Source organism: Saccopteryx bilineata, chromosome 1 (genome assembly GCF_036850765.1).
Source record: "Saccopteryx bilineata isolate mSacBil1 chromosome 1, mSacBil1_pri_phased_curated, whole genome shotgun sequence".
In the NCBI taxonomy this organism is placed as follows: Eukaryota; Metazoa; Chordata; class Mammalia; order Chiroptera; family Emballonuridae; genus Saccopteryx; species Saccopteryx bilineata.
In genome coordinates this window covers 367,081,625-367,109,342 of record NC_089490.1, presented here as the reverse complement: position 1 = coordinate 367,109,342, position 27,718 = coordinate 367,081,625, and the positions used below count along the sequence as shown (strand labels likewise).

At 35.6% G+C, this 27,718-nt stretch overlaps 1 protein-coding gene across 3 annotated transcripts in view; it reads right to left on the bottom strand.

Moving 5' to 3' along the window:
- The window catches only part of PRMT3 (protein arginine methyltransferase 3), a 94,691-nt gene that overhangs the window by 42,344 nt on the left and 24,629 nt on the right, over positions 1-27,718 (bottom strand). For all 3 annotated transcript variants that reach the window (XM_066251130.1, XM_066251132.1, XM_066251131.1), the window contains 2 exons: positions 20,020-20,119; positions 7,381-7,459 (listed from right to left, as the gene is read on the bottom strand). In XM_066251130.1, coding sequence (XP_066107227.1) covers positions 7,381-7,459; positions 20,020-20,119 — 179 coding nt within the window. The remainder of the gene's footprint in view (positions 1-7,380; positions 7,460-20,019; positions 20,120-27,718) is intronic.

The following is a 27,718-nucleotide window of genomic DNA, read 5'->3' as shown; positions in this document are numbered from 1 at the left end:
CAGTAAACATCTTCTGTAAAGTAGTTATTTTAGGTTTTGCAGGCCATATGGTGTTTGTTGAAACTACTCGTCTCTGCTGTTCTGTGTGAAAGCAGCCACAGACAAAACATCAATAAATGAGCATGGCTATGTTCCAATAAAACATTATCTACAAAAACAGGCAGTAGGCCAGATATGGAAACCCCGATAAAGAGGAGAAAGAAATGCATGAGGGAGATATTATCAGGGCCACCATATTGTACTACTCAGAGTACCACTCACACTGCAGTCTACGGGAGTTGGATGTCCTCTGGAGTGCAGACATTCAACTTACTTAACATAGTTCGTAGAGCCCTTCTGGTTTAGAATATTATTAGAAAGCTTAGTGAAAATTTTAAAATATCACCAGTCTCTACATGAGGAGTTGGCAAACTATAGTCCATGGGTCAAAGTCATCCACTGCCTGTTTCGGTAAATAGTTTAATTGAAACACTGCCACACTCACTTGTTTATCTACAGTCAATGGCTGTTAATGCAGCCAAGTTGAGCAGTTGGGACAGAAACTGTATGGTCTACAAAGCTGAAAATATTCACTATCTGTCCTTTGATAGAACAAGCATGCTAACCTCTGGCTCTGTGTCTATCAAGCAATATGATGACTACTAAGAATTAAGGACAAGTTTTTTCATAAAGAAAAGCTAGATCATACTAAAAGTAATCTTAAAAGTTTTGAAAACATGTAGGTAACAAAAACACAATCTAAAGACAAATATGAATTTACTTTTTCTAGTGTTGAGGTATATTTTTGAGCTAATCATATTTCACAAAGAAACAGAAATATAGTCCTTGTATTTGTTAGAATTTAGAAATGATATTATTTCTTTCAGTTAGTAAGTTCTATGAATATTCCTAAAGGACTTATAATCAGTGTTCTAGGTCAGTTTGGTTCTACATCCACCTCCTCACAGCTGGCTAAAGTATTGGGCCACCTGCCAGAATCTTGACTAACCTTTTACCTTCACATTCTGACACATTTGTCATTTGATTTTTGTCATATAGAAGCATAATTGAATAATTATTCCTTCTTGTAGGTGAAATTAACAAAGCGCTGATTGGACAAAAGCACCCTCTTAACAGACCATTTATAAATTCACGGCTTTGACATCTGTGTCCTTCTCGATTCACTGCCCAGAATTCATTTGTCACTAGAACAGCTCATATGGTGAATAAAGATGGGAAATTCTGTATCCCTTAGAAATGCCTCACAAACTTCTGGACACTAAAGGATAAAACTGAGCTGCAAAAAAACCCAATTCCTAATAAACATTAGCATCATTGCTTGTATAGAATAAGAGAGTAAAAAGTTTAGAACAAAAGGAGATAACAGTCAAAATATACTGTTCTTTTCACAATATATGTGAACATCACGGAGAAAGATTTGAGTAAAATGATAGTGATAAAATGATCAATATACATAAGAAATATAATGTACTATTAAGTCAATAAATCAGCAATATCCTGAGGTTGAATTAGCTTAAAAATTAATTTCCAATTTACATAATAAGGGTATCTTAAAAAATTGAGTAATACTTATTTGGAAATTGAAAACATTTCCCCATCATTAATTTATAATAGTGACTAGCCCCAGCAAAGCTTAACTAATGCTAAAATGTAGCTGTAATATGTACAGAAAGATTATGTACAAAAAATAAGTAAAAGTTGATACATACTACTTCAATATCACTGGAAAGAAAGACAAAATAATAAATGTGAAAAAAGCAGATCTGATGATGAGGAAGTACACGTGAATTATGGCAATACTAAAGGAGACCACTAAGTATGAACCACTGCCACTAGCTGACAGCACACTGACATACAAGCTATGTAAAAGTCAAGTGTTACACAAGAGGCAGGTGTTAATACCATGATGCTGAAATTCATTTCCCACTTTCATAAGATAAGAATCAAACACTAATCTCATGTTTACCAGCTGTAACTCGGGAGGGAAATGAACATTTGAGTAACTACATTAAGTCAAGCCATTTAGACTTTTGACTGTTTCTATATAGATGCACCACAATCCTTATCTTTATTATATGCAGCTTAAGTGTCTGTTTGTCGCCGATAGCTTATTGGTTGCTTGCGTAACTGTACTAGCCAATGGGGTGAAGTTGCCACGACATTCAAATAGTCCCGCCTTCTGGCATGCCACCTCACAAATTGAGGTTAAAGATTGGAGCAATTATTATGCTGTTAAGAAATCTTAACACCAGAAGGGGTCTTTGCAATGGTACAAGACTAGAGGTTCTCCAATTGAAAAATAATGTTATAATAGCTAAGTCTTTGGCTCCTCTAAAGGTGAAATACATGTCATTCCAAGAATTGATTTGGCTCCATCTCAAACAGGGTTGCCGTTTCAATTGAGACGTAGACAATTTCCTGTAAAACTTGCCTTTGCTATGACCATCAATAAGTCTCAGGGCCAAACGCTTAAGCGTGTTGGCATTTTTTTACCTGAGCCTGCATTTGGACACGGTCAACTTTATGTTGCCTGTTCAAGAGTTCGTGAAAGAACAGACGTAAAATTAAAAATAATTGATGGTCCTCTGCAAGGCGAGCTTAAAAATGATGGAAAGATCTACACAAGAAATGTTGTGTACAAAGAGATCTTTGACATGTGAATTAACATTTTATTATTTAAATCACCTTTATTTATTGAGCTAGCGGTGGCTCTTAAGAAATGTACCGCCAGTGGTTTCCTTCATTGCACTCTACTTTAAGCAATTAAGCAAGTAGAAGGGGGAAACCCCGTGGGGCAGTAAGCAAAGGGGCGTCCTTGCCGCCTGCCCTGGGCAATTCAGTTTGAATTAGCAGACACCTTTGCACAAATCATTTTAATTACAATTTATAATATCTAGAACAGCAGTCATTTCGTAGGACCGCCAGGCTTTCTAGTTTTACACATAATGAAATTGAAGTTCAGAGAGATAAATTAACTTACCCAAATTACAGGTCATAATCCGCTAAATAGATAACTAGTCAATTGACAAAGCAGGGATTCCACTTAAGTTCTAACTGAAAAATCTACATGCTTTCCGTTCTGCCACACTATGCTTTTCAAATGAAAGAGAAAGAGGAACCCCATTTTCCTAAGGTAAATGGACACTTGTTGAAAGATGAAGAGGAGAAAAGGGTTGAGAAAAATATGAGATTAAGAAAATTTTAGGGCAACATGAGGAAAATGGAAATGTTCAGCTTTATTCTGTCTGAGTAAAGATGAGGTGACAGACACAAACCCTAAACAGGAAAGCAACTAAGCAGAAATTAGGGAGGAGTGAGTCAACTGTACTGCTCAGTTTTCCAGAGAGAGAACTATATAGTAAAGAGAGCATATTTGCAAATTTGGAATTTATAACAGAAGCAATTTCTTAGTAGTGTAGAACAGGCTTCCAATGCAAATTCCAGTGTAAACCCTTTGAGAGACACAGCTCTGTCAGTGAACAGTAGGCATCTGCACTCTATGTTGCTGCCCCCTTCTGAATTGCTGTGAAATTCCCTACATTATGAGGCAGGGCCTGCTTCCATCCACACAAACTGAACAATGATGGGCACTTGCTTGCCCTCCCCCCTCTGCTGGTTAGGCCTGCACACCTGAGCCAGGCCCCACTAATGACGTGCACCTAAAGCTCTGCCTACCTTTCAGAGGCCGCAATGCCTCCAGGTGGAGGGGTGAGCAATCCAATGTGTCAGCTAAATCAGTCCTATGAGGTCATTTTAAGCAGTTTCCAACTGAGGCTCCATAAAGCTTGGGTTTTCTAGTTCTTACACAAACTTTTAACCTACTCTACCCTTTTAATAAGTTACTTCTCTGTTGAAAAGCCAGAGTAGATTTGTATTTCTTCCAACAAGAACCCTGATTTATGCAGAGGGAAACATACATTGCAAATAAATTCTTAAAACAGGGCTGTTCCACTAATTTTGGGTTCAAGAGGCTCTGATGTGGGGCCTGAACAAATACAGAAGGGGGCATACAGTTAGTACATAGCTTTACTATATTTTTCAGAAAAGTGAGAAATCAAATTATGTCATAATGTATTTGATCTGAAGGAATGCAATATGTCACACTTCACTTTTTTTTAAAGTTACTTTTACTGAGGTATAATTTACAGGCAGTAAAACTCACTCTTTTTACTCTTTTTTTGGTGTATAATTCTGTGTGATTTGATAAATACATAGTCATGTAATCTCCACTACAATCAATCAATAAATAAGATGTATTACCACAAGTCTCACCACTCAATTTTGATCAATAGTATAATTTTAATATTCCCTTTGTAGTGCTAAATATGCTTACAGTTCTATAACATGATTTGTCAGCTTTAAATGACACTCCATAAACTCCTGCTGTTAAAGACAAAGCAATTCAAGTATATGCACTTCCTCCCACTTGCCCTCTGCATAACCTTACAGTTTTTCTGAGATGCAGTGTTTGACATTTTTAGGGTATAGCACATTTGCATTCTATGTTGTCATCCCATGTTTCTGTCTTAATTCTAGTTGTAAAAACACACAATGGTTACAACCATATACATTTTCTTAAGTTTTCCTCCTCATCTCTTCATTGGTTGTAAAATACTACAATTCCTAACACACAGTTAGCATTAGTAAATCTTAGCTATAGTTAGCTCAAGCAGTCATTAGTAAGCCCAATTTCATTAACTTTAAAAATTTGTTTCTATTAGTAGTAACAGTAATAAACGAGTACCTCTAGAGTACTGTGGAATTTCTTGGTGATAATCAGGAAAATGAATACTCAAGTTATTGGCTGGCTTTGCTTTATAAAGGTTTTACTCCATGCCATTATATATGTGCCATTATACATATATGGGCAGTCCCCGGGTTATGAACGGGACAGGTTCTATAGGTTTGTTCATAAGTTGAATTTATATTTAAGTTGGAACAGGTACATTTACATATTAAATGTAACTTAGATGTTTGTCTTAACGTAATATTTATTTTTACCTTTCTGTGAGTATAAATACTTACACATTTTCAAACCTATAGAAACTATCTCATTTGTACCACGGGAATTGCCTGTTGGACATAAACTGAACCCTCATGTAAAAGTAAATCGTGGTCCCTCTATGCTTATACGGATCTTCACTATTCTCCCTCTCCCATAATTCAGTCATTCTTTCTAAAATCTTTACACTGCCAACTGCTTAGTAAATCTTTCCTTCAGCAAAACATAAAAGAAAACTTTACTTTGCAATAGAAGAATGAACAATGATTGGTGATATTCATCAAAGCACCATCAAATACATTAAATAGGCTAAATAAACTACTTCATGTTACTCCTGACTTTTCCTTCTTTTACAGTATCTTGATTCTGCTAATAAATAACATTCAACAGACTGCGTAGGAAGTTAAATGCTGAACTTCCTTAAACATACATCCAGATTATCTTGGTGCTAATATCAGCTATATAAAAACATAAAAAGAGCTAGACTGTATCCCTCTGAAGATGGGAAATAGCTCTGCCCCTATTTCAACTAAAACCTCATTATTTGCATGCTCTAAGTTCTTAACGAATTTCATCAAGAATTCAATTTAAATGTATTAAGTTGCTGTCATTCCTTCAGTAAGATCAATGGATATCACTGAGGGAGGTATGGAAACAGTTTTTTGAATCTTCCCTAGAACAACTTCAAGGCAAAAATCAGATTCAATAAAATACACTTTGGTAGGAAAACAAGGAGTAGTGAAAAGAAAAATCCAGCAGATCTGAGATTTAAAAAAGAACAAAAACAAAAAACAAGGCTTGACTACTTAATATGTGTCATTCAGGCCACCTTTGTTTTTAAAATCTTAAAGGACTAGTGTGGGGATTACATGTAACAATGTAAATAAAGGTAGAATATATTATTTGGCAGCTTGTATATACAATCAACAAATAGGAGATCATATTAATTTTTAGTCACTGAATATAGCTCTCATTTTTTTTAAAAGCCACTGCACTTATTGAAAGATAGAGCCAATAGTTTCAGGGTAAAATATAACTAAAAATTCTAGCCACTTTCATGTCACAGATCAGGAACATATCTTAAAATGGTTGCAGAAAATATAGTGATAAAATAAGAGCATTTTGAAAAAGAAAGGCAATCCATTTAAATACTATTATGAAAAGAACTCTACTGTGTTCTTTTTACAGAGAATTTCTCCTGTGTTTTATGTTTTGTCCTTACTGATTTCTATTATACCATAATTACCAAAGTAACTTCATAGAACACTGATTGGCAGGAGGCATAAGTATGGTCCAGTGCTTCATGTCACTAGTTTAAAATGTCTGGTTTTCATCCATTCTTATATAACACTTTTATCAATTGTACTCTGACCTGGGATACCATGTTAATCCTGAAGCTTTGAGAAAGAGAAGGTGCAGGGGAGGTGAATGAAGAAAACTGATTATTCAATTGTTTTAAAATTCATTTTAGGGAAGAGAGAGAGAGAAAGAGAAAGGGGGGAGGAGCAGGAAGCATCAACTCCTATATATGCCTTGACCAGACAAGTGCAGGGTTTTGAACCGGCAACCTCAGCGTTCCAGGTTGACACTTTATCCACTGCGCCACCACAGGTCAGGCTATTCAATTCAGTCGTAATGATTCATTTCAATAAACACATATGATGCTCTATCTATGTTGCAGGAGGTATGGAGCTCATTGAAGAGTCAAAGATGAGCAAAACACAATCCTGGCCTGGAAGAAAACAATTTTGTTCGTGGACAACTGTTCACAGCAGAAGGCCTGCAAAAACATAATCTCACTCTGAGTATGCAGAGTTAGTATGGTTAAAAGTTTACCCAGGACATAAAAGAAAAGCCTTCCAGATTTATTGGAATCCATTTAAAAGTACTGATTAGGTATGTTGTGTTTTAACAACTTAGTAGAAACCAGTCACTATTTACATGTTCTCATTAAATCACACAGAAGCCATGTTTATATATTGAGTAAGTCATGGAAAATTTGACATTAAAGTAAATCATCTCCAACCTAATATGAAATACTCTTTTGGAAAAAAGAAAACTAAATGTCACGAGGATTAAAAATCAAAAACTTCCTGTTACATTCTGATTTGAAAATCAAAGAGCTTCCAAAATCTAGTCCTTAATGTTTTTATATAAAGCGTTCTTGAGAATACCATTAACTTTGAGTGCTGCATATCTTACATAATGTTCTACGATCACCAGTACACTAAATGAATATCTTAAAGCTTCATCTAATGGAAACATCTTTCATCTCTGTTGGGAACTTTCTCAGTCATGCATAGTTTATTTGAAATCCAAAGGTTCATTTGGTTCTGCCAGACTAAAATAGGTTATTAAAATGAGAATTTTATACTCACCCGAGCCTCCTTTTGCCAAGTATTTGTTCTTTGCATAAAGAACAGAATCTAACATAGACTCAAAAAGGAGAAAATAGCCCTGCAGAAAACAAAAAAAATGGATTTTAGAAATGTACAATATCCTCACACACAGTTCAATTTAAGTATCTGGCTACTCTTTTAATTAAAAACTGTAATTTTTTTATCTATGCCATCAAACATTCCGCAGTTTAAAATTATTTTTGGCAGTAAGTTCTCCGCAGGATTATTATTAGAAAATTAGGCCAGGGTATAAAGTGAATCTAGGAAATTTACTACAGTAGAATATACTGAATCTTCTTTACCTGTGCGTCTACATTTTTAGACTATTGTTTCTTCTACATCAATATATATATATATATTGATATGTACATATAGCCCTGGCCGGTTAGCTCAGTGGACAGAGTGTCAGCCCAGTGTGCAGATGTCCTAGGTTCGATCCCCGGTCAGGGCATACATGAGAAGCAATCATCTGCTTCTCTTCCCCTCCGGCAGCCAGTGGCTTAACTGATTTGAGCAACGGCCCCAGGTGCTGAGGATAGCTTGGTTGATTAAAGCATCGGCCCAAGATGGGGATTTCTGGGTGGATTGCAGTCACGGTACATGTGGGAGTTTGTCTATCTCCCTCCCTCACTTAAAAATTAATTTTTTTCAGATGGAAATTATTAACAAAACCTATAGCTCTCTGGAATATTGCAAAATTAATCTAGAGGAGTTGTTCTCAAGTAGATTTGCCCCGTGAGGGACATTTGGCAATGTTTGGACATATTTTGATTAGCACACCTGGGGGCTGGGATGATGCAATGCTACTAGCATCTAGTTGGGAGAGCTGAGGACGTTGATAAGCATCCTACAATGCACAGAACAGCCCTCACAACAAAGAACTGTCTGCCTCCAAATGGCTATAGGGCTAAAATTGAGATATCCTGGTCTAGAACACCATTTCCCAAACTGTTTTCTGTCCAGTGTCTTTTTCTTTGGTTAAAACTAAGAGGGGAAGGGATCTTTAATCAAAGAGGTTTGAGAAAGACCAGATGCTACATCCTCCTCTTAGAGATTCATAATGCATGTTATCACATTAATAGTTCTGAGAAGTTTTATGATAAAGAGGACAATTGAACATATTTTAACCAAGTATTCTCACTCTTTGAGTAGGGACATTTTTTTTTCTATTTAATATCTGTCTACACCTTGCACAACTAGTGTTGTTTGAAATACAGTTCATGAAACGCTGCCCCAGTGTACTCCAGATTTTAGAGGACAGTAAGGGATCCTCTACCAAGAAAGGATAATCACAGCACAAATGAAAACGAAATTTGTCACTACTGGGGTCACAAACACAGTGCATTCTAACAGTACACTACACAGTTTATTAAGTAATCAGAGTGAAAAATTAATGCCAATTCAGTCCGTCTTTCTCCTTACTGAGCAGCAGGGAAAGGTACGTGCTCAGCACAGTGCTTAGCACATAATAAATCTATTGCTTATGGTGAACCAATATAAATGTTGCCCTAATGTTAGCATTCTAAATCAAAACTGTTCTCACTTGATTGTTTTGTGCACAAATAACTGTCTGACAGGATAAATGCAATTGTTTTCATCACAAGGAACAAAAAGAATTTGTAAAGATTTCTCTAGAACAAGAAAAATTTGCAAACCCAAATGGATAATCTTCCCGAGAGATTAACAGCAAATTTAAATTACAGAAAATTCAGCTCTCATGCTTGATTCACTTATCAAAGAAGCTAATTAAATTGCCTGCTAGCAACTCTACTTTGGCATTTACCCCCAACACACTAATTCATTGATAAGAAAATAACTGCCTACAAAAGAGAGATTTTGCAACGAAGCTTTTAAAATTAATGTGTTTACATTAGAAAAATTAAGGATTTGGTGGAAAGTCTTTTTCTGGATAGAGTACTTCAGTAGTATGTTAGTTCCCCATTAATATCATCTGTGTATTCAAAGTACAGAAGACTTGGAATTCAACTAAGAGATCTTTGTCAATCTGATATAACTCATGAAGATCTATGCACACAAATGCTAATAAATAAGCATTCATCTGTTGATTAAAGTGAATTACAATTTATGCCAAGGAATTAATAAAAGAGGAGGCATCTATTCCTCTACAGCAAAGAGATCAGCTAGTAAAACATGTCAATACAGAGATTTTCAACCTTTTTCATCTTATGGCACATATAAACTAATTATTAAAATTCTGCAGCACACCAAAAATATATCTTTTGCTGCTCTGACAAATAAAAAAGGGTATAATTTTGATTCAATCACACCAGACAGTTACTGTGTTGGCTGCTGTCATTTTTTAATTTGACAATCTAGGGAAAAGAGGTCAGTGTCCCTAACTAAACAGAAACGATCAGGTATTACATGTTTTAAAAATTCTTGTGGCACACCAGTGTGCCATGGCATGCTGGTTGAAAATTGCTGAATTAACAGGTTAAAAAAAAAATGGTCCCTATTTGCAACAGTACTAAATTTTAAAACATTAAAACAGCGATTCTCAACCTGTGGGTCGCCACCCCGGCGGGGGTCGAACGACCAAAACACAGGTCGCCTAAAGCCATCGGAAAATACATATTCTACTTTAAATATTCTACTTTAAATATGTATTTTCCGATACATATTCTACTTTAAATATTCTACTTTAAATATGTATTTTCCGATGGCTTTAGGCGACCCCTGTGTTTTGGTCGTTCGACCCCTGCCGGGGTCGTGACCCACAGGTTGAGAACCGCTGCATTAAAATAAAATAAATTCACATTGTGGCCCAAATTAAGTATTAATTATAGTCCAATCTTTTTTGGAAAAAGGTATAAAACCTGGGGTTGATTGGGCACTCTGTCAAAACTGTTAAATACTTTGCTTCCATGTGCTCAAATGCTATCTTATTTTCATGTATTACAAACCAGAATGTCTTGATAACACTACTTTATTGCATTTAAGATAGAATTATTAGCCATTCCTCAGAAATTAAATTACATATTTTAAATTGGTATTATGGTCAATACCAATAATATATATAATGGTTGAGAAGGTGGTCTCCTGAATTTAAATCCCAGGTAAGCCCCCTTTTCTATGTGATGTTGTGTAAGGTAACATCACTGTGCCTCAGTTTCTTCATCTGTAAAGCGACAATAACAAAGATATTCTATTTCATGCAGTTGTAACAACTAAATATGTTCATACATGTAAAAGGTTTGAGACACATTGTATTAGCTTAGCCAAAAATTAAGAGCTATTTAAAAAAAGGTAAAAGCTAACCAGAATTTTAAAAGTATGTTTAATAAATTAGAGAATAAAGGCTTACCAGACTGTCCAGAATCATGTAACATTTATTTAGTGAATAGTTATATATTACCATCCACGAGTAAGAACTAAAATTTCTTTTTTTCAGGAGTCTATCAGATTAATTTCTGGTGTCACTTCTTTATTCACACCAGCTAAGGCTGTGTGTATTCATGTGCACACCAAAAGATATAAATAAAAACATACATATATCTACATATACATCTGCTCAAAATTTCTTTAAATTAATAAAATTAAAACCTAATCAAAGTAAATTGATCAAATTGGACAAATCAGTGCCAATTCCAACTTTAAGATTCTTCTCAAAAAAAACAATTACAGAGATTTTTTCCCTTGGTCCAAAAAAAATCAATTTTACTTAATACTCTGAACTTTGGTATGAACCTAAGACTTTCCCATATGTCTGCTTTCATTAAAAATAATAAACACCAATAAGCATTTCCCACATACCCCTTAATGATTACCTTAGCTAAGATTAGAATTCTGATAAGTAGGACAGTATTACAGAGAGTTTCTAAGATTCAAACTATTAAAACGATCTATTTTCACATCAAAGAAATCAGTACTAGAGAGGTTAAGTGACTTATTTTAAGTCATATTGCTGGAAAAATAATATTGGACAATTTTTAGCTCCCCTTATGATGAAACAGTGGCCTTAAGATTCAATACCCAGTTTTGTTTAAGTCAACAGTGACAATACAAACAAATGAAAGGAGATCATCATCCCTGGCAGCAAAAATACCCTTCCACAAACGCCATGTCTCTGCCTCTCATTTTTAAGAGTCAGCCAACATGGCTAAATCAGAGAAGGTGCTTTTGCTGATACATGAAAGGGTTCAGCCCAGTGCCTGGCATAGAGTTTTATCATATCACATGACTCTTGGATTTGGCAGAAGTCACTATCTGAGGGTCACTACTGAGGGGCAGAACTAGACTAAAATAGATAGAAGCAGAAGGTCACAAGTCCTTCTTTTGTCTTTTCCCATATTTTATCCTTTTGCTCTTCATTGGTGTATAATTAAAAACAATACTCTCCTATAGGAAGTTGTTTGGTTTTCTAAAATTAAAATTTTCAAATAATAATTGTGGTGATAATTGTTAAAGTTCATTGTGATAAGTGTCTTTATATAGAATATCTTATTTAATTATTCCCTCAAGCACAAAATTGCTTATACATTTAACTGATAAGAAAATAGGCTTAGAAATGTTAAGTAATAACTTAAAAGGACTTAAAAAACAGCTCATAATTATGATGAATGAGCCAAGACGTGAACCTTGGTCTGTCTAGCAACACAGGTCAAGTCTGAATCTTTATTCTATGTTGCTTCTTAAATTGATTTACTTGATTGAAAATAAGATTTAGTATAGTATTATATCATGTTACAGTTATAAATTGTGTACTCAAATGGTCTGAAATAAAAATTTCCCATAGAGCATATTAAACAAGATTAGAATTTACAACAGGTATATGATTCATAACATTTCAGAGTGAAAGCTTAGTTGGCAACTACTAGCCACCATCTATAGTAAAACTGATCAGTTTAGAAAAAACAATTGACACACCAGAATATTTGTAGAAAATATGACATTTATGAGATAAATTAGTATGCCCAGTTAAAAATATTAGCAGATGAAAGATTCATATCTGTATTGCTAATGGTTCTTGTCCTTTCTGTCAACTTTCCACTTTGCTAAACTTCATTCTACTATAGGCTCCCTCCGTGATAGTATAGCCTTTAATTTCCTGGGAATTGTCCTTGGTTCTGAACCAAGTCATTCATTACTGATATCAGAAGGCTCTGCTCCAAATGCCCTGCTCATCTGCAGTGTAATTCAGACTGTAATTTCACAGGCTGCTGCTTCACCTGTAGGGGTACCAGCTGGAAGAGAATTATACCCGGATTTTCTCCCATGATGCTCATGGGCACTCTTCTTTCCAAACTGGTATTTATTTTTAAAATTAAAATTTGTATTAACACTTCAAAGATTAATTACTAAAAAAGGAACATGTTGATTAAATCTGGAACTAGAATATTAACATTATTCATTCAAATGAGAACCTTGTTTGCCTGCTCATATCTTCCTGCAATAGATTAATGATAAAACTTGTGATACCTTCAGAATAAGGTACTTCTTTTGTCTATTCTTTTTTTCAGTTCAAATAATTGAATTGATGATACACCCTTAGGTAGAATAAACTAAGAATGAGGCAAGAAGAAACACAAATAAAATAAGGCGTTAATCTGTAGAAAGGCTAGTAACAAACAGTCAATAACCTGATTTAAAAGATTACTTCTAACAAATAAACAAGCCTACAAAATCTAATCTCTAATTTTGTTTCTGAAGTATAATCAATACTTGATAACATTTCCCCCAATACTACCTTAAATTCTATAAGATTTACAGTAGATAGAATTTTATCACATGTGATTAGGACCAATGTCAGTTGTTAATAGAAAACAATATATTTTAAGTAAAAACATATAAATGTAAATTTGTCTACCAATCCTCTCTGAGGATGTATCCAAAAATTGGACTCTTTGCTATCTTCCTTGCATAAACCCCACTAATAATGAATTGTAATGATTTCTAATATGGGTTATTTTAAAATAGAAAAAAAAAATCTAAGGGCATTTGCCAAGTAGAGACTCCCTGAATTCTATAATCCTCCCCTGTTCCTCCTAGTCTTTCACAGTTATTTTAATAACTACTTTATTCAACTTTTTTTTACAACTTTGTTCAATATTTGTTAACATTAACTGATTTTAAATAAACAACCAGGCAAACAATGCAATAAGCTTATGGTAAACACATAACACAACTGACAGGAGCAGAACAGAAGCAGCACACTGAAGGTAACTCACTAAATGTTTTGTAGCCATAGCAACGAACTTGGTGAATTAAATGCAGGCTGGTTAAGAAAGCTTTGATTGCATATCCATGTGACAAAATATACTGTCATGAATGTCCTCTTTAAGGAAGTTCTACCTTGATGCCCAAGATTCGGTTAGGTGGCCTTCATAATATCATCCATCTACGATGGAGGCTGATTATCAACCCTGGCACTGTGGACGTTTTGGGCTAATACTTTATTGTGGGGCTGTTCTGTCCACTATAAGATGTTTAGCAGCAGCACTGGCTTTACCTACTAGAAGTCAGCAGGACTCTCGTCCTGTCACTGACACCTCTCCCCCCCCCACTGTAACCTAAAATGTTTCCAGACATTTCCCACTGCTCAAATAACCACAGAGAGCAAATCTGGACACCTTTCCTCCATGGAGAACCATGAGATAGCCAAAAAAGTAATTAGATAGGCATTTCTCTCAATCTCTAGTGTTATTTGCTAAAAATGTACGAAACTTAAGATTTTACAGCATGTATCTGATCTCAGAAGATATTACAGATGTAAAGTAACCTCTAGTTATTTCACTGTTGTATTTATAAAAACCTTAGGCATCAAACATCTAAATTGCCAAGTGTTTTCAGTTATTTCTACAGTCCATCACTTGTCTTTCACCTTAAAATGTGCTGACGCTACGCACTTCATTGATTGCAAATATAATGAAGCTAATGAGAGTTTTTAAAGTAATTATGTAAAAAGGTTATTAAAAGTAAAATTTATATGACTAGTCATATAATATACAATAATATGTAAACAGGACATACACTCATATCTGTTTATAATTGCTTAGAATAGTATATAACTCTAGTATATAATTAATTAGAAAAACAATAAAGTAGATTAAAGGACCAAAAATATTATCTAGGAAAACCTGGCCAGGTAGCTCAGTTGATTAAAGCATCATCCTGGTATGCCAAGGTTGCAGGATGGATCCCTGGTCAGGGCAAATACAAGAATCAACAAAATGCATGCATAAATAAGTGGAACAACAAGTCAATGTTTCTCTCTTTGTCTCTCTCTCTCCTGTTCTCTCTAAAATCAATCAATAAATTTTTTTTAATCCAGAAAAATAAACAATACTTCAGATTAATAGAGGCCAAACTTTATCAAGAATACATAAATTCTAGTGGGTATACACCAAAAAACCACAGAAAAGTATCTGAATCAAAATCTGATAGAACTAAAAAGGAAAACAAACAATTTATCAACTACAGGTAGAAACTAAATTATTATTCTTTTAGTATTCAATAAAGCGAGCAGAATTAAAATAATAAGGACTTAAAAGACTAAGTGAAGATAATGTTATATTGAGTTGTACACATGAAAACTGTATGGTTTTGTGAACCAATGTCATCCCAATAAACTCAATTAATTAAAAAAAGACTAAATGATACCATCAACCAACTTGACACAACTGATGATTACATAACAGCTCACCCAAGAATAGCAGAATACACATTCATTCTGAATGAATGTGAAACATTCAATAAGACACCATATGCTAAGCTATAAGACAAATCTGAACAAATTTAATGGAATGATAATGTACATACTATGACCTCTGGTATCAACCAAATCAAACTAGAAATAAATAACAAAAATATCCAAAAAAAATCCAAATACTTGCAATGAAACAACATGCTTCTAAATAATTTGTGGATCAAAGCAGAAATCACTAGGGTAACATGAATTGAATAAAAAAAAATGTGGGATGTAGCTACAGCACTCATAAAGGGAAATTTATTGGTTTAAAAGTGGTGGAGAAAGCAAGGTATAGAAAAATATGTAGAATATGCTTACCTATGCTAAACGGCATGGGGAGGTTTGTAATCTATCTTGCTCACTACTATATCCTGCCTAGAACAGTGCTCAGCAGCAATATCTGTTAAATGAATGAGAGTGCCAAGTAGTGGGAAGACACATACATGTTTATAATAGATTAAAATATTTCAGGAAGGACATACTAGAAACTGGTGACAGATTTTGTTGAGGGAAGTCAGGGCAGGTCCTCACTGGTATGGTAAAGACAAGGGAGGGATAAAATTTGTAACTTCAATATATATTATTACATAGTCAAAAAACAATAAACTTTATATGTATATCACAAATATTCATCAGACCAGCTCCTATTTCATTATTATTTCACTTGACCACTACCTTCCATGCAAGAAGAATGAGAATAATGGTAATAACTGCAACTTATTAGGCACCTATTATGTGCTTGCTACTGTCCTGCATGACTACTTCCTTTTCCTCTTTTCATACCGTACAACATGTAGTTCTCACTTCTCAAGGTGCGGACTTGTGGAGAACAGAACTCAGAACAACAGCTAACTTCCTCTGCACAATCTTCCAACTGTTTGAAAAACTTTTATTAGTTTAAACGTCTTTCCTCCACTAGATGGCACTGTCACTTAATCATCAAAAGACTGACAGTCAAATTGCCCTTCTCCCCAAACTACAGCAAACAGTCCAAAAAGCAAGTCTATTGAATAGATAGATAGAAAGATAAATAAATAAATATATGGATATCACCTCAAGATCTTTCAAAATGCATATGTGGACCTCCAGAATCAGTTTCCAAGGATAAGGAGAGAAGATGAATGTTTTTCTAAAACAATATCCCCAAATCCCACAGTGGTTGACAAAATATCATTAATTATAACTGGATATTCTACTCTTAAAAATACAATTAAATTACTAGCTAGCACTTTTATTTAAGCAAATTATGTTAAGGTACCCAGATAAAACAGAGTGATTCTATAATGCTTATAAATTATAGACTTTTTAGGATACAGAAAAGATGAACACTACTAACAGTATGATTCAGAATTTAAAAAACAAGATCCTATTCCATTTCTAGCAAAATGCATTTTAGGAGCTAATGATCCTCTAAATACAACAAATACGCTAGAAAAAAAAAAGAACATCTTATTAGATGTCAGTAAGCTGGCTTTCTCCTTGAGGGTATTTGCTAAATCTGGTGAATGAACATAGGAAAACAGGAGACAAAATTGATGGTCCAGTCAAGGTGAGGAATATAAGAGAAAATTGTTCCAAATAACACAGCAGAGACAACCAAATGTATCTATAGAGTAAATGTGATTTAAAACCTTATTCACAGCCAACCAACCTTCCCTTTTCCAGTCAACTCAGTTTAGAACTTTGATGCTGACTAGTCAAACACAGGCTTCCATTCCAACGCCTAGTAGCAGCAAAAACCTCAACCCAATAATTTAAGAGTGATTCTGCAACACAGTCTGTTGGAAAGACTGTGAAAAAACAGGTATTTTCATACCACTGTTAGTAAGGAAGCAGAATAGTAAGGTCAATATTGAGAAATTGGCAATAACTAAAACTGCACATGTATTAGCCCTTTGACCCATCAACTGCACCTCTAGCAATGTGAAATGAAATGACATATGCACAAGAATATCCAATATAGTATTATTTGCAATAGCAAAAGAATGAAAGAAATTTAACCCTTTGAGTAGTACAAATGTTCATGTACGTCCTTGTGCCTCCTGACCATTCAGAGTATGATCGTACATGTTTAAGGCAACATTAAAAAGAAGCAAAGGTATGTTCTTCTTGTTTCCATAAATTGGTTATCAAACAAACATGATTTTAAGTTAATAAAATTGGAACTGAAACTAATTTCATTTTTTGAAAAAAACTCACTCCCAGGGGTCAGTGAGCATGAAAAAAACTCACTACTCAAAGAGTTAAATGAGTGGTAGTTTGGACATATTATATTTATCTATACAATAGAGTATTTCACAGTCACAGAAGAAAAAAAATGAGTCCCTCTAGAGAAGGGGTCTCAAACTCGCGGCCCGCCGAACAATTTTGTGCGGCCCGCAGACTAATTCACGAACTACAGTTTCTGGTTGTTTTGTGACACTGAAAAGTGTTGCATAACAGTTGCCTTTTGTAGACCTAGTGCGGCCCGCCGAATGGCTGTGATCTTGCTCTGGGACCCACATGCTGAGTTGAGTTTGAGACACCTGCTAGAGTGATTACCTAGATGAAATTTTATATTTTAAAAAGGAAAGTGCAGAACAACACATAGATCAGGGGTCGGGAACCTTTTTGGCTGAGAGAGCCATGAACGCCACATATTTTAAAATGTAATTCCGTAAGAGCCATACAATGACCTGAGTACGTTACGCATTATCCAAAAAAAAATTTGGTGTTGTCCCGGAGGACAGCTGTGATTGGCTCCAGCCACCCGCAACCATGAACATGAGCGGTAGGAAATGAATGGATTGTAATACATGAGAATGTTTTATATTTTTAACGTTATTATTTTTTTTTATTAAAGATCTGTCTGTGAGCCAGATGCAGCCATCAAAAGAGCCACATCTGGCTCACGAGCCATAGGTTCCCGACCCCTGACATAGAGTATGCTAACCATATAACATAAGAGTGAAAACATAAATACATACATAACTGACATTTATTTATTTTATTTTTTTTAACTTTTTCTTATACAGAGAGAGAGAGTCAGAGAGAGGGATAGATAGGGACAGACAGACAGGAACAGAGAGAGATGAGAAGCATCAATCATCAGTTTTTCGTTTTGACACCTTAGTTGTTCATTGATTGCTTTCTCATATGTGCCTTGACCGCGGGCCTTCAGCAGACCGAGTGACCCCTTGCTTGAGCCAGCGACCTTGGGTCTAAGCTGGTGAGCATTTTTTATTTTGCTCAAGCCAGATGAGCCCGCATGCAAGCTGGCAACCTCAGGGTCTCGAACCTGGTCCTCCAGCATCCCAGTCCAATGCTCTATCCACTGCGCCACCTCCTGGTCAGGCCATAACTGACATTTAAAAGAAACCAAAAACTAAAAATAAAAAGCTTCAAGTAAATATTTATAAAACAAATTAATCACATGCAATACGTAGATACAACTCAGACCCTGATTCAAACAAATAAAATGTAAAAACATAAAATAAAATTCATGAAGTAATTAGGGAGAGGAAGCAAATGAGAGTGAGAGAAGAGAAAGGGAGGGGGACAGGGAGGGAGAGAGAGAGGGGAGGAGAAAGGGAGCAGTGGAGAAGCAGATGCTCACTTCTCCTGTGTGCCCTGACTGGGAATCGAACCCAGGACATCCGCACACAGGGCTGACACTCTATCACTGAGCCAACTGGCCAGGACCTGACTTTTTTTCAAATTTTTGATAAATTTATTTAGTTTTAAAAAAGAAAGTTTAAAACTTTCCAAATGGTTAAAAAATTATCTTTCTGGGGGAGGCAGGAGATATATTTGGTGGGACACTTGAATCTATGTGAACACAAATTAAAATCATTAAAAAAAAAACCCACAACACCTACGAAGCACAATAAACTGAAGTGCAATAAAAAAAAATTTGTCACCCTGGTCGGTTGGCTCAGCGGTAGAGCGTCGGCCTGGAGTGCGGGGGACCCGGGTTCGATTCCCGGCCAGGGCACATAGGAGAAGCGCCCATTTGCTTCTCCACCCCCCTCCCTCCTTCCTCTCTGTCTCTCTCTTCCCCTCCCACAGCCAAGGCTCCATTGGAGCAAAGATGGCCCGGGTGCTGGGGATGGCTCTTTGGCCTCTGCCCTAGGCGCTAGAGTGGCTCTGGTCGCGGCACAGCGACGTCCTGGAGGGGCAGAGCATCGCCCCCTGGTGGGCAGAGCATCGCCCCTGGTGGGCGTGCCGGGTGGATCCCAGTCGGGCCCATGCGGAAGTCTGTCTGACTGTCTCTCTCCGTTTCCAGCTTCAGAAAAATACAAAAAAAAAAAAAAAAAAATTGTCTTTCTAAAAATACTATCTACTTTGTCTTTATCCAACTGGCATATCAAGTCAACTCAGTTGTCAAATACCATTAATTTTACTTCACATTTAAAAATAAATATTCTGCTTTGAATTATGATTTCAAAAGTAGATTATAAAGTTACATAATGCACCTTAACTTTATTATTTTAATTATGCTAATAAATTCTACTTTTTTGATAAAAGACACTGATAACATGGCCTAACAGATCTGGAAAATAGGACATTCAGTATGATATCAATAAAAGCAACATCATGTTAATTTTGACAAAACGGTTCTAAAAAGTCCTTACTAGTCCTTGGCAGTCTTTAGGCAAACATACTGAGGTATCTACAATTTAGAAAGTAGAAAGATTATATATGATTCTTTATTATGATTTTAAAAGTAGAGAAAGTTAATTTATTTCTTTTAAAAAATAAATAGCCAGTAAAGAAGTGCTATTTCAGAATCAAGTACCGTAGAAAAATTGTTTTTAAAATAATGCCACCATTCTGCTATTTATGAAATATAATTAAATGCAGAAAAACTATTTCCTTATTCACTGTTTTTTTATAAACCAATAAAAGTTGTGTTTTCTACAAATACTTACCATCCACTCGGATATAATAATATCCACCTTTTCTACAGGAAGATGCACCTCTTCAATTTTTCCTTTAATTAGTATGATAGTATCTTCAAGTTTATTTAGTCTGAAATTTATCATAACAAATTAAATTAGTATGTTAAATAGATTCTGAAAACTAGTCAAATTACATAATTTTTTGACTGTTCACATTATTTTGTAGAACAGAAAATATATTAAAATTTTATTTATTTTCTGGGCACATAAATTACTTTTTGGTCACTTCATGAATGTCCAACATTATTTATAATTAACATTTCAAGACACTGAAGCAATATTTAAAGCTTCATCCTGAAGCTTTTTATCATAAATACATGTCAATAAAGTCACTAAGTCTTTCTTTTTTCAGGGAGGGGTGGAAATAGACTAACCAGTGAAAGTATGTTTTAAAGGGAAGTGTGTTGCACTGGAAAGATAATTAGAAGCCAGAAACTCTCACTTTGACTTACAGATTCTCTACTACTTGTCAGCTATGTGAGCTTCACCAAATTACACTAATCTCACCCAGCCTATGCATTCATGTGTAAAAGAGAATAATAATATCTGCTGTATCCATGTCACAGCCTATTTTGAGGATCAAATATTTGTGGAAGCTAAATATATACATAAGCACTATATAATGGTAATGATAGTATACTGAATAACAAAATGATATGTGTTGTACAAAACTTGAAATTGTGCTCCAATTATTAATTATTTAACTTTGGTCCTGGCCAGGTAGCTCAGTTGGTTAGAGCATCATCCAGATACACCAAGGTTGCTGGTTTGATCCCTGGTCAGGGCACATACAAGAATCAATCAATGAATGCATAAATATGTAGAACAAAAAATTGACCCTTTTCCCTCTCCATTTCTGTCTCTATCACTCTCCCCATTCCTCTCTCTAATATCAATAAATAAAAAAATTAAAAATATAAATTATTTAACTTTGTCCAATGACATTCATTAAATATTTTTTACGCTTGATCCTAAGATTAGCACATACTTTGTGCCCCCTTTTTTGTAATTAAAAAAAATACAATTAAAGAGGTAATTTCAAAATGCTAACAGCAAACTGCTAAATTTATAGTTACTTAAATAAATAAATTCTCAATCCTCAGAGGATGTATATCTGAATTAAAAAAAATTTTTTTCTATTAACAACAAAGAATTTTTTTCCCTCAACTTCATGAAAGTATTATTTACATAATAAAAAGCATTCATTAGCCCTGGCCGGTTGGCTTAGTGGTAGAGCATCAGCCCAGCGTGTGGATGTCCTGGGTTTCATTCCTAGTCAGGGCACATAGGAGAAGCAACCATCTGCTTCTCCATCCTCCCCCTCACCCTTCTCTCTCTCTCTCTTCTAACTCGACTGAAATGGCTCAATTAGTTCAAGCACACTGGCTACAGGCGCTGAGAATAGCTCAGTTGGTCTGAGCATTGGTCTCAGGCACTGAGAATAGCTCACAGTTGATTTGAGCATCAGACCCAGATGGGGTTGCCAGGTGGATCTGGTCAGGGCACATGCAGGAGTCTATCTCCCCTCCTCTCAAAACAAAAACAGAAACAGCCTGACCAGGTGGTGGCGCAGTGGGTGGAGCATCAGACTGGATGTGGAGGACCCAGATTCGAGACCCAAGGTCGCCAGCTTGAGCACGGGCTCATCTGGTTTGAGCAAAGCTCACCAGCTTGGACCCAAGGTCGCTGGCTTGAGCAAGAGATTACTTGGTCTGCTGAAGGCCCGCAGTCAAGGCACATATGAGAAAGCAATCAATGAACAACTAAGGTGTCGCAACGAAAAACTAATGATTGATGCTTCTCATCTCTCTTCGTTCCTGTTTGTCTGTCCCTGTCTATCCCTCTCTCTGTCTCTCTCTCTCTGTAAATACAAAACAAAACAAAAAACCAGAAACAAAAACAAAAGAAAAAAAAAGAACCTGACCTATATCACAAACAATAATGCCCAGTAGATTACAGACCTAAATGTAAAACATACACTATAACTATAAAGAACTTACAAGAGAATACATATTTCCAAAGGTTTCTTACTCAACTCACAAATAGCAGCAACTGTAAACAAGAATGTTGCTACATGAAAATTGAGAATTTTAGTACATCAAAGAACACTACAAAGACAATGAAATGGCAAGCAGGAATGAGAGAAGACTTTTATATTACATAAAACCTATAAACAACTAAAATGTAAAAACATAAAGATTGCCTACAAACAAATATAGAAAAAGAACCACCTCAAAGGAAACCTGAGCAAAAGGTATTTCACAGAAAAGGAAATACAAATAGCCAATAATTACATGAAAAGATGATGAGCCTCATTACCAATCACAGAAATACAAATTTAAATTGCAATGAGATACCGCTAAACGGTCAATTGGAAAAATATTTTTTTTAAGGTAGACAATAGAACTATACATACTATAAGCATAAGTTGGTAAAAATCACTTTGGAAAATAGTCTGGCACTATCTAGGAAATCTGATGGTATGTATACTGGAAGGCCTGCAACTCTGTTGTAAGTATATACCCCACATATATATGCACCAGGGCACATGTACAAAACACTACTAACAAAATTAGGAATAATAGCCTTAAACTGGAGAACACAAAATGTTCATCAAGAACAGACAAGATACATTGTGATATATTCATCAATGGCATGGTTTACAACAACAACATGAATAAACTGAATCTAGATATAACATGCATACCAAAAATAATGAGCAAAACAAGCTAGACAAAAGACATACGTAATGTATAACTTTATTCATTTAAAGATCAAAACTGAGTAAACGAAATGATCCTAAATGGATGCCCATTGAAGTGGTTACAGCAGGTAAGTGATCATCAAGAAAGTCAGGATGGTAATCAATCAGGCAAGGGCAGCATCTCATTGAAAAAATGAAAATGGGGGTGGACGGGACTCTAAAGTGTGGGTGTTAATTATGCATATTAAAACATTTTTATGTTTCATACACTTTTTAGTAAGTATAAATATGTTCTATTTCACATAAAAGATAAAAAGAAAAGGATGTTTATGTCACATTTAAATTTTTTTCAAGGAGATAATACAATTCTTTCTGATGAAACTGCTGTAATTGCTTACTATTGGCTGAAATAGTTAAGGCTTTAACAGTTACAAACACTTCAAAGAAAACAAAAAGCAAGCTTCTTAAAAGAGCAACATATTCCCTTTGCCTAGAAATACCTTCAGAATGTTTATGCTGAAACAAGATGTGTTCTGTAACAGGCCATCTGGCTCTGGCTGTTCTACTGTCTTCTACAAGTCATAATCCCATTTGCATCAGTAATTGCTTGTTCAAATATAAATATAGCAGGAAAGATTAAGATTTCAGGGAATACACAGAAGAAAAACTAACAACGAAGGCCATAATTCCCAGTAATTCTGTAGTAAAACAGCTCAACACAGATATTCACACAGATAACCTCTTTCATGAGACTGTTCACCTTAATCACCGCCTCTTATCTCATTCATGGAAAAACTATGGATTTTACTCACTGTTCTTAAGTGGCTACTCACTAAATCCTACTTTAGCATAAAAGCATTCTAAATAAATTCTATTTCTGAAAATACCTGCACAAAACCTACCACAGTTTTTATCTATAGAAATATGACATTGTAATAAAAATGGTAGTTTTAATAAATCTCTTAACTAATCCAATAGACACTAAAATTATCCATTTTTCTGACTGGAAATTTTGTTAGAAAAACCAGCACTTTCCTATCTCATACCAAGCTCATAGGTAATTTTTAGTTTCTTCTTTATCCTCTTATGTCTTCCTAACACAAAAACATCTTCCTCCCTCTTCATTTTATTTATTTATTTTTAAAAGGGTTATTACTATTTTTTTGTCTTTGTTTTTTAAGAAATAGAGGAGAGAGTGAGAACAGGGGACAGGAGCAGGAAGGTAGTAGTCACTTGTCGTATGTGCCTTGACCAGGCAAGCCTAGGGTCTGGAACTGGGGAATTCAGCGTTCCAGGTTGGGGCTTTATCCACTGCTTCACCACAGGTCAGGCTCCATTCACTCATTCATTCACTCATTCATTCATTCATTCATTCATTCATTTAAAGGGGAGAATTGGGTAGAAAAGTCAATTTGAACTCACTACTAGAGAGGATGAATGGCAAGAGAGGTGAGAGAGGCAATTACATAAAAATGCATTAATTCAGATGAGAAATACAAGAATGTGAATTAAGGCATTCACAGTTACTGGGTAATATGCTATTCTATACACCCAAAGCCGGGAACCAAGATAAACCAGGATAACAGCAAATATAAAGTAAACATGAAGATTTCTGATGTGTACCTGGTATTTGACATGTGTTTACCCCTTGGCTGGTCACAAAGCAGGTATGTGCTGCCTATGTGATCAGCAAATTGAGAGCTATGAACTCTAACACTCAAGCCACCTTCTTGGGGTAAAGATAGTTCACATGTACCCGTGAAGTTCACAGGTAGAGAGAAAAGTTCATCTGGTGTGACTATAGCAGAAAAAGAGGAATTACTTGGGAGCCTGTACATGATCTCTTTACTGATGGGTATCTTCTTGCTGCCCCTGGACTGTATCCTTTGCTGCAATAAATCTTAGCTTTGAGTTCTTCTAGTGAAGCACTGAACTAGTAGGTAGTCAGTCATGGGATCTCCCAAGACAGGACCACTGAGCAGAGAGGAAATTAAAGGGATAGTAGAGTGGAGGAAGAAATGAATTTAGTTTTCTTTTTTTCACAGTTTTATAAATTTTTATTTATTTTTTATTTATTCATTTTAGAGTGGAGAGGGAGAGAGAGAGAGAGAGAGAGAGAGAGAGGAGAGACAGAGAGAGAGAAGTGGGGGAGGAGCAGGAAGCATCAACTCCCATATGTGCCTCGACCAGGCAAGCCCAGGGTTTCGGGCCGGCAACCTCAGCATTTCCAGGTCGACGCTTTATCCACTGCGCCACCACAGGTCAGGCCAATTTAGTTTTCTTGTAAGGTGTCTTGATCTCCTTTATTACCATTAGAATTCCATGGCTTTTGAGTAGCAAAATATTTTTTACCATTTAATCCTCATCAGTGGTTCAAAATTCTCTTTGACTTTTTTAAAACAATTTTTTTCCATTGATTTGTGAGAGTGAGAGAGAGAGGAAGGGGGGAGGGAGACAGAGAGAAAGGGGGGAGGGAGACAGGGAGATAAGGAGAGAGGAAGAGAAGGAGAGAGGGAGAGAGGGAGAGAGGGAGAGGGAGAGAGGGGGAGAGAGGGGGAGAGAGGGGGAGAGAGGGGGAGACAGGGAGAGGGGGAGAGAGGGAAAGGGGGAAACCAGAGAGAGGGAGCAGGAGAGAGGGAGAGAGAGGTAGAGGGGGAGAGAGGGAGAGGGGGAGATGGGGAAATGAGAAAAGGGGGAGAAGGGAAAGGAAGAAAAGGGTGGGGGAAAGAGGAAAGGGGAAGGGGAGGGGGAGAGAGGGGGATAGGGAGAAGCATCAACCTTCTATCCCATTTAGTTGTGCATTCACTGATTGATTCATTGAACCCATGACCTCAGTGTACCAGGATGATGCTTTATCTACTGAACCACCTGGCCAGAGCCCAAATTCTCTTCAGTTTTAACTCACTATTCTATGTTTATTCTAAAAAAATTTAGAAACAAGATATAAAGGAACATCCCTTACTTCAAGAATTTGTCTTGATGTATTTTGTGATCTTGTTCCAAATCTTTTATTTATATATATATATTTATATATATTATATATATATATATATATACAGGTATTATCACTACTCTGTTAAGTTACTTTATTCTTCTCAAAAGCCTTTACAACCATCTAGCATGTATCACTTTGCTAGGTGTTAGGAATAAAAAGATTACAGATAAAGCTCCTGTCCTAGAAACTAGACAAGGGCATGTATACGAACATAAAAACAGATCAAAATAGCCTCTAGGCTTTTCTAAGTGTTTCATTTCTAACAGTATTTCAGACACAGGCAATGTAAAAGATTGCATCTTTACTGTCATACTGAGATTGAAAGTATTGCATTGTAGTTATATGATGTATCAAACTTCTTAATAAACTCCTCTGCAATAACATTCAAAAGTCTGAATAATGAGCTATTCCATGACTGAGCCAATGAAACAAAAGGCTGCCAGAGCAATAATAAAAATATTACCAGAAGCTACCTCTGCTTCCTAAGTGTGAAAATATACGATTGCCTGGCAACTGAATCACGTTGCCATCCTTAGGTAAGCTTATGTTTCTGAAATGATCATTCACGGCAGAGTTCCAAGTATGACAGCAGAATAAGAAACACTTTCTCAGTCCTTTTATGTAACACAGAGTTGTTTGGCCCTACAAATTCAATGCCTTTGAAAAGCTATATTCTACCTTATACATGTCTGCAACCTCAGAACTACAAGTCTGACCTTTTATTTTTATTTATATGTAATATACATATAGTATACATATAAGCCCTAATATATGTCAGTTCATAGTAAAACCAAAACTTCCTGCATCTTAAACTCATTTCTTTAGAAATGTTAGATCTTTTTTAAATAAAGAGATAAAAATTATTTTATTTTAGAACACAATTCAAGGACTGTAAATGAAATTCATTAAAAAGAATAATAAAATGTGCATTTAAAAAGTATCCACCTTTTAGAATTTAAAGTGTTTTTACAGATGAGAGCTTATGGGGTTTTCAAGAAAGTCTGCTGTGTACAGATTTCTGACCGAGAAAGAAGTGTGAGGAGAGCTAGAGAACTCACAGCCTGCCAATGGGAAGAGCTGTCTTCACTGACTGATGAGAGTTCTTGAAATCTCCAGTATGCAATAACAGACAAATGTAAGGGAGGCTGAGAGTAGTTTTCAAAAGAGGAAAGTGAGCACAGAATAAAACTGGCTTGGAAGTTTTATAGTGTAAGAGAATAGAGACTGTGAAATAGAACAGAGAAAAGAAAGTTATCATATTTTGGGAGGATAGCTATAATAAATAATCATTTGAGAAACATAACCAAGCAAATATAAAGTATTATTTGGGGCAGTGGTGCCGAGACAAACATCACTATTACTACTAACTATTATAATAATTACTGCTAAGATTTAGCAAGGAAAACAACATAAATGGATTCAATCCTTATAACAATCTTATGAACCTTATTTATAAATGAAAGAACCAGGGCTTCAAGAAGTAATTTGCCTATTATTATAAAGCTAATTAGTCAAAAAGCCAAAATTAGAAATCAAGTCATGTAATTCTAGATGCTGAGGGAAGTATGCTACGTTGCCTCTTCAAATTGTAGAATAATGGGGCAGTAAATACTGGGGATATTAACAATAAACTGTTTCCTGCATATTCTTTTATAGATATATATAGTCACAAACAGTTCAGAGGTTAGTTCACTCTACTGTGTAAATTTCAAATGTTTGAATGGAAGACAAAGAAGATGCTTATGAACACTATGGAAATAGCTATCTTTTCACAACATAAAAAGCAAAGGAGAACATTGCTGAAGAAATAGCACAATGTTGACTTATTCAAAACAAAAAGGCCTCATTTTCAAAATCTATAGGTTCTAAGTAAAGAATACTTTGAATGCAACCAATACATGCCCTCTAAGCGGAGTGAAAGGGAGATAAACAGAATAGTAAGTTGACTGTGAGGATAGACCGTGAAGTCA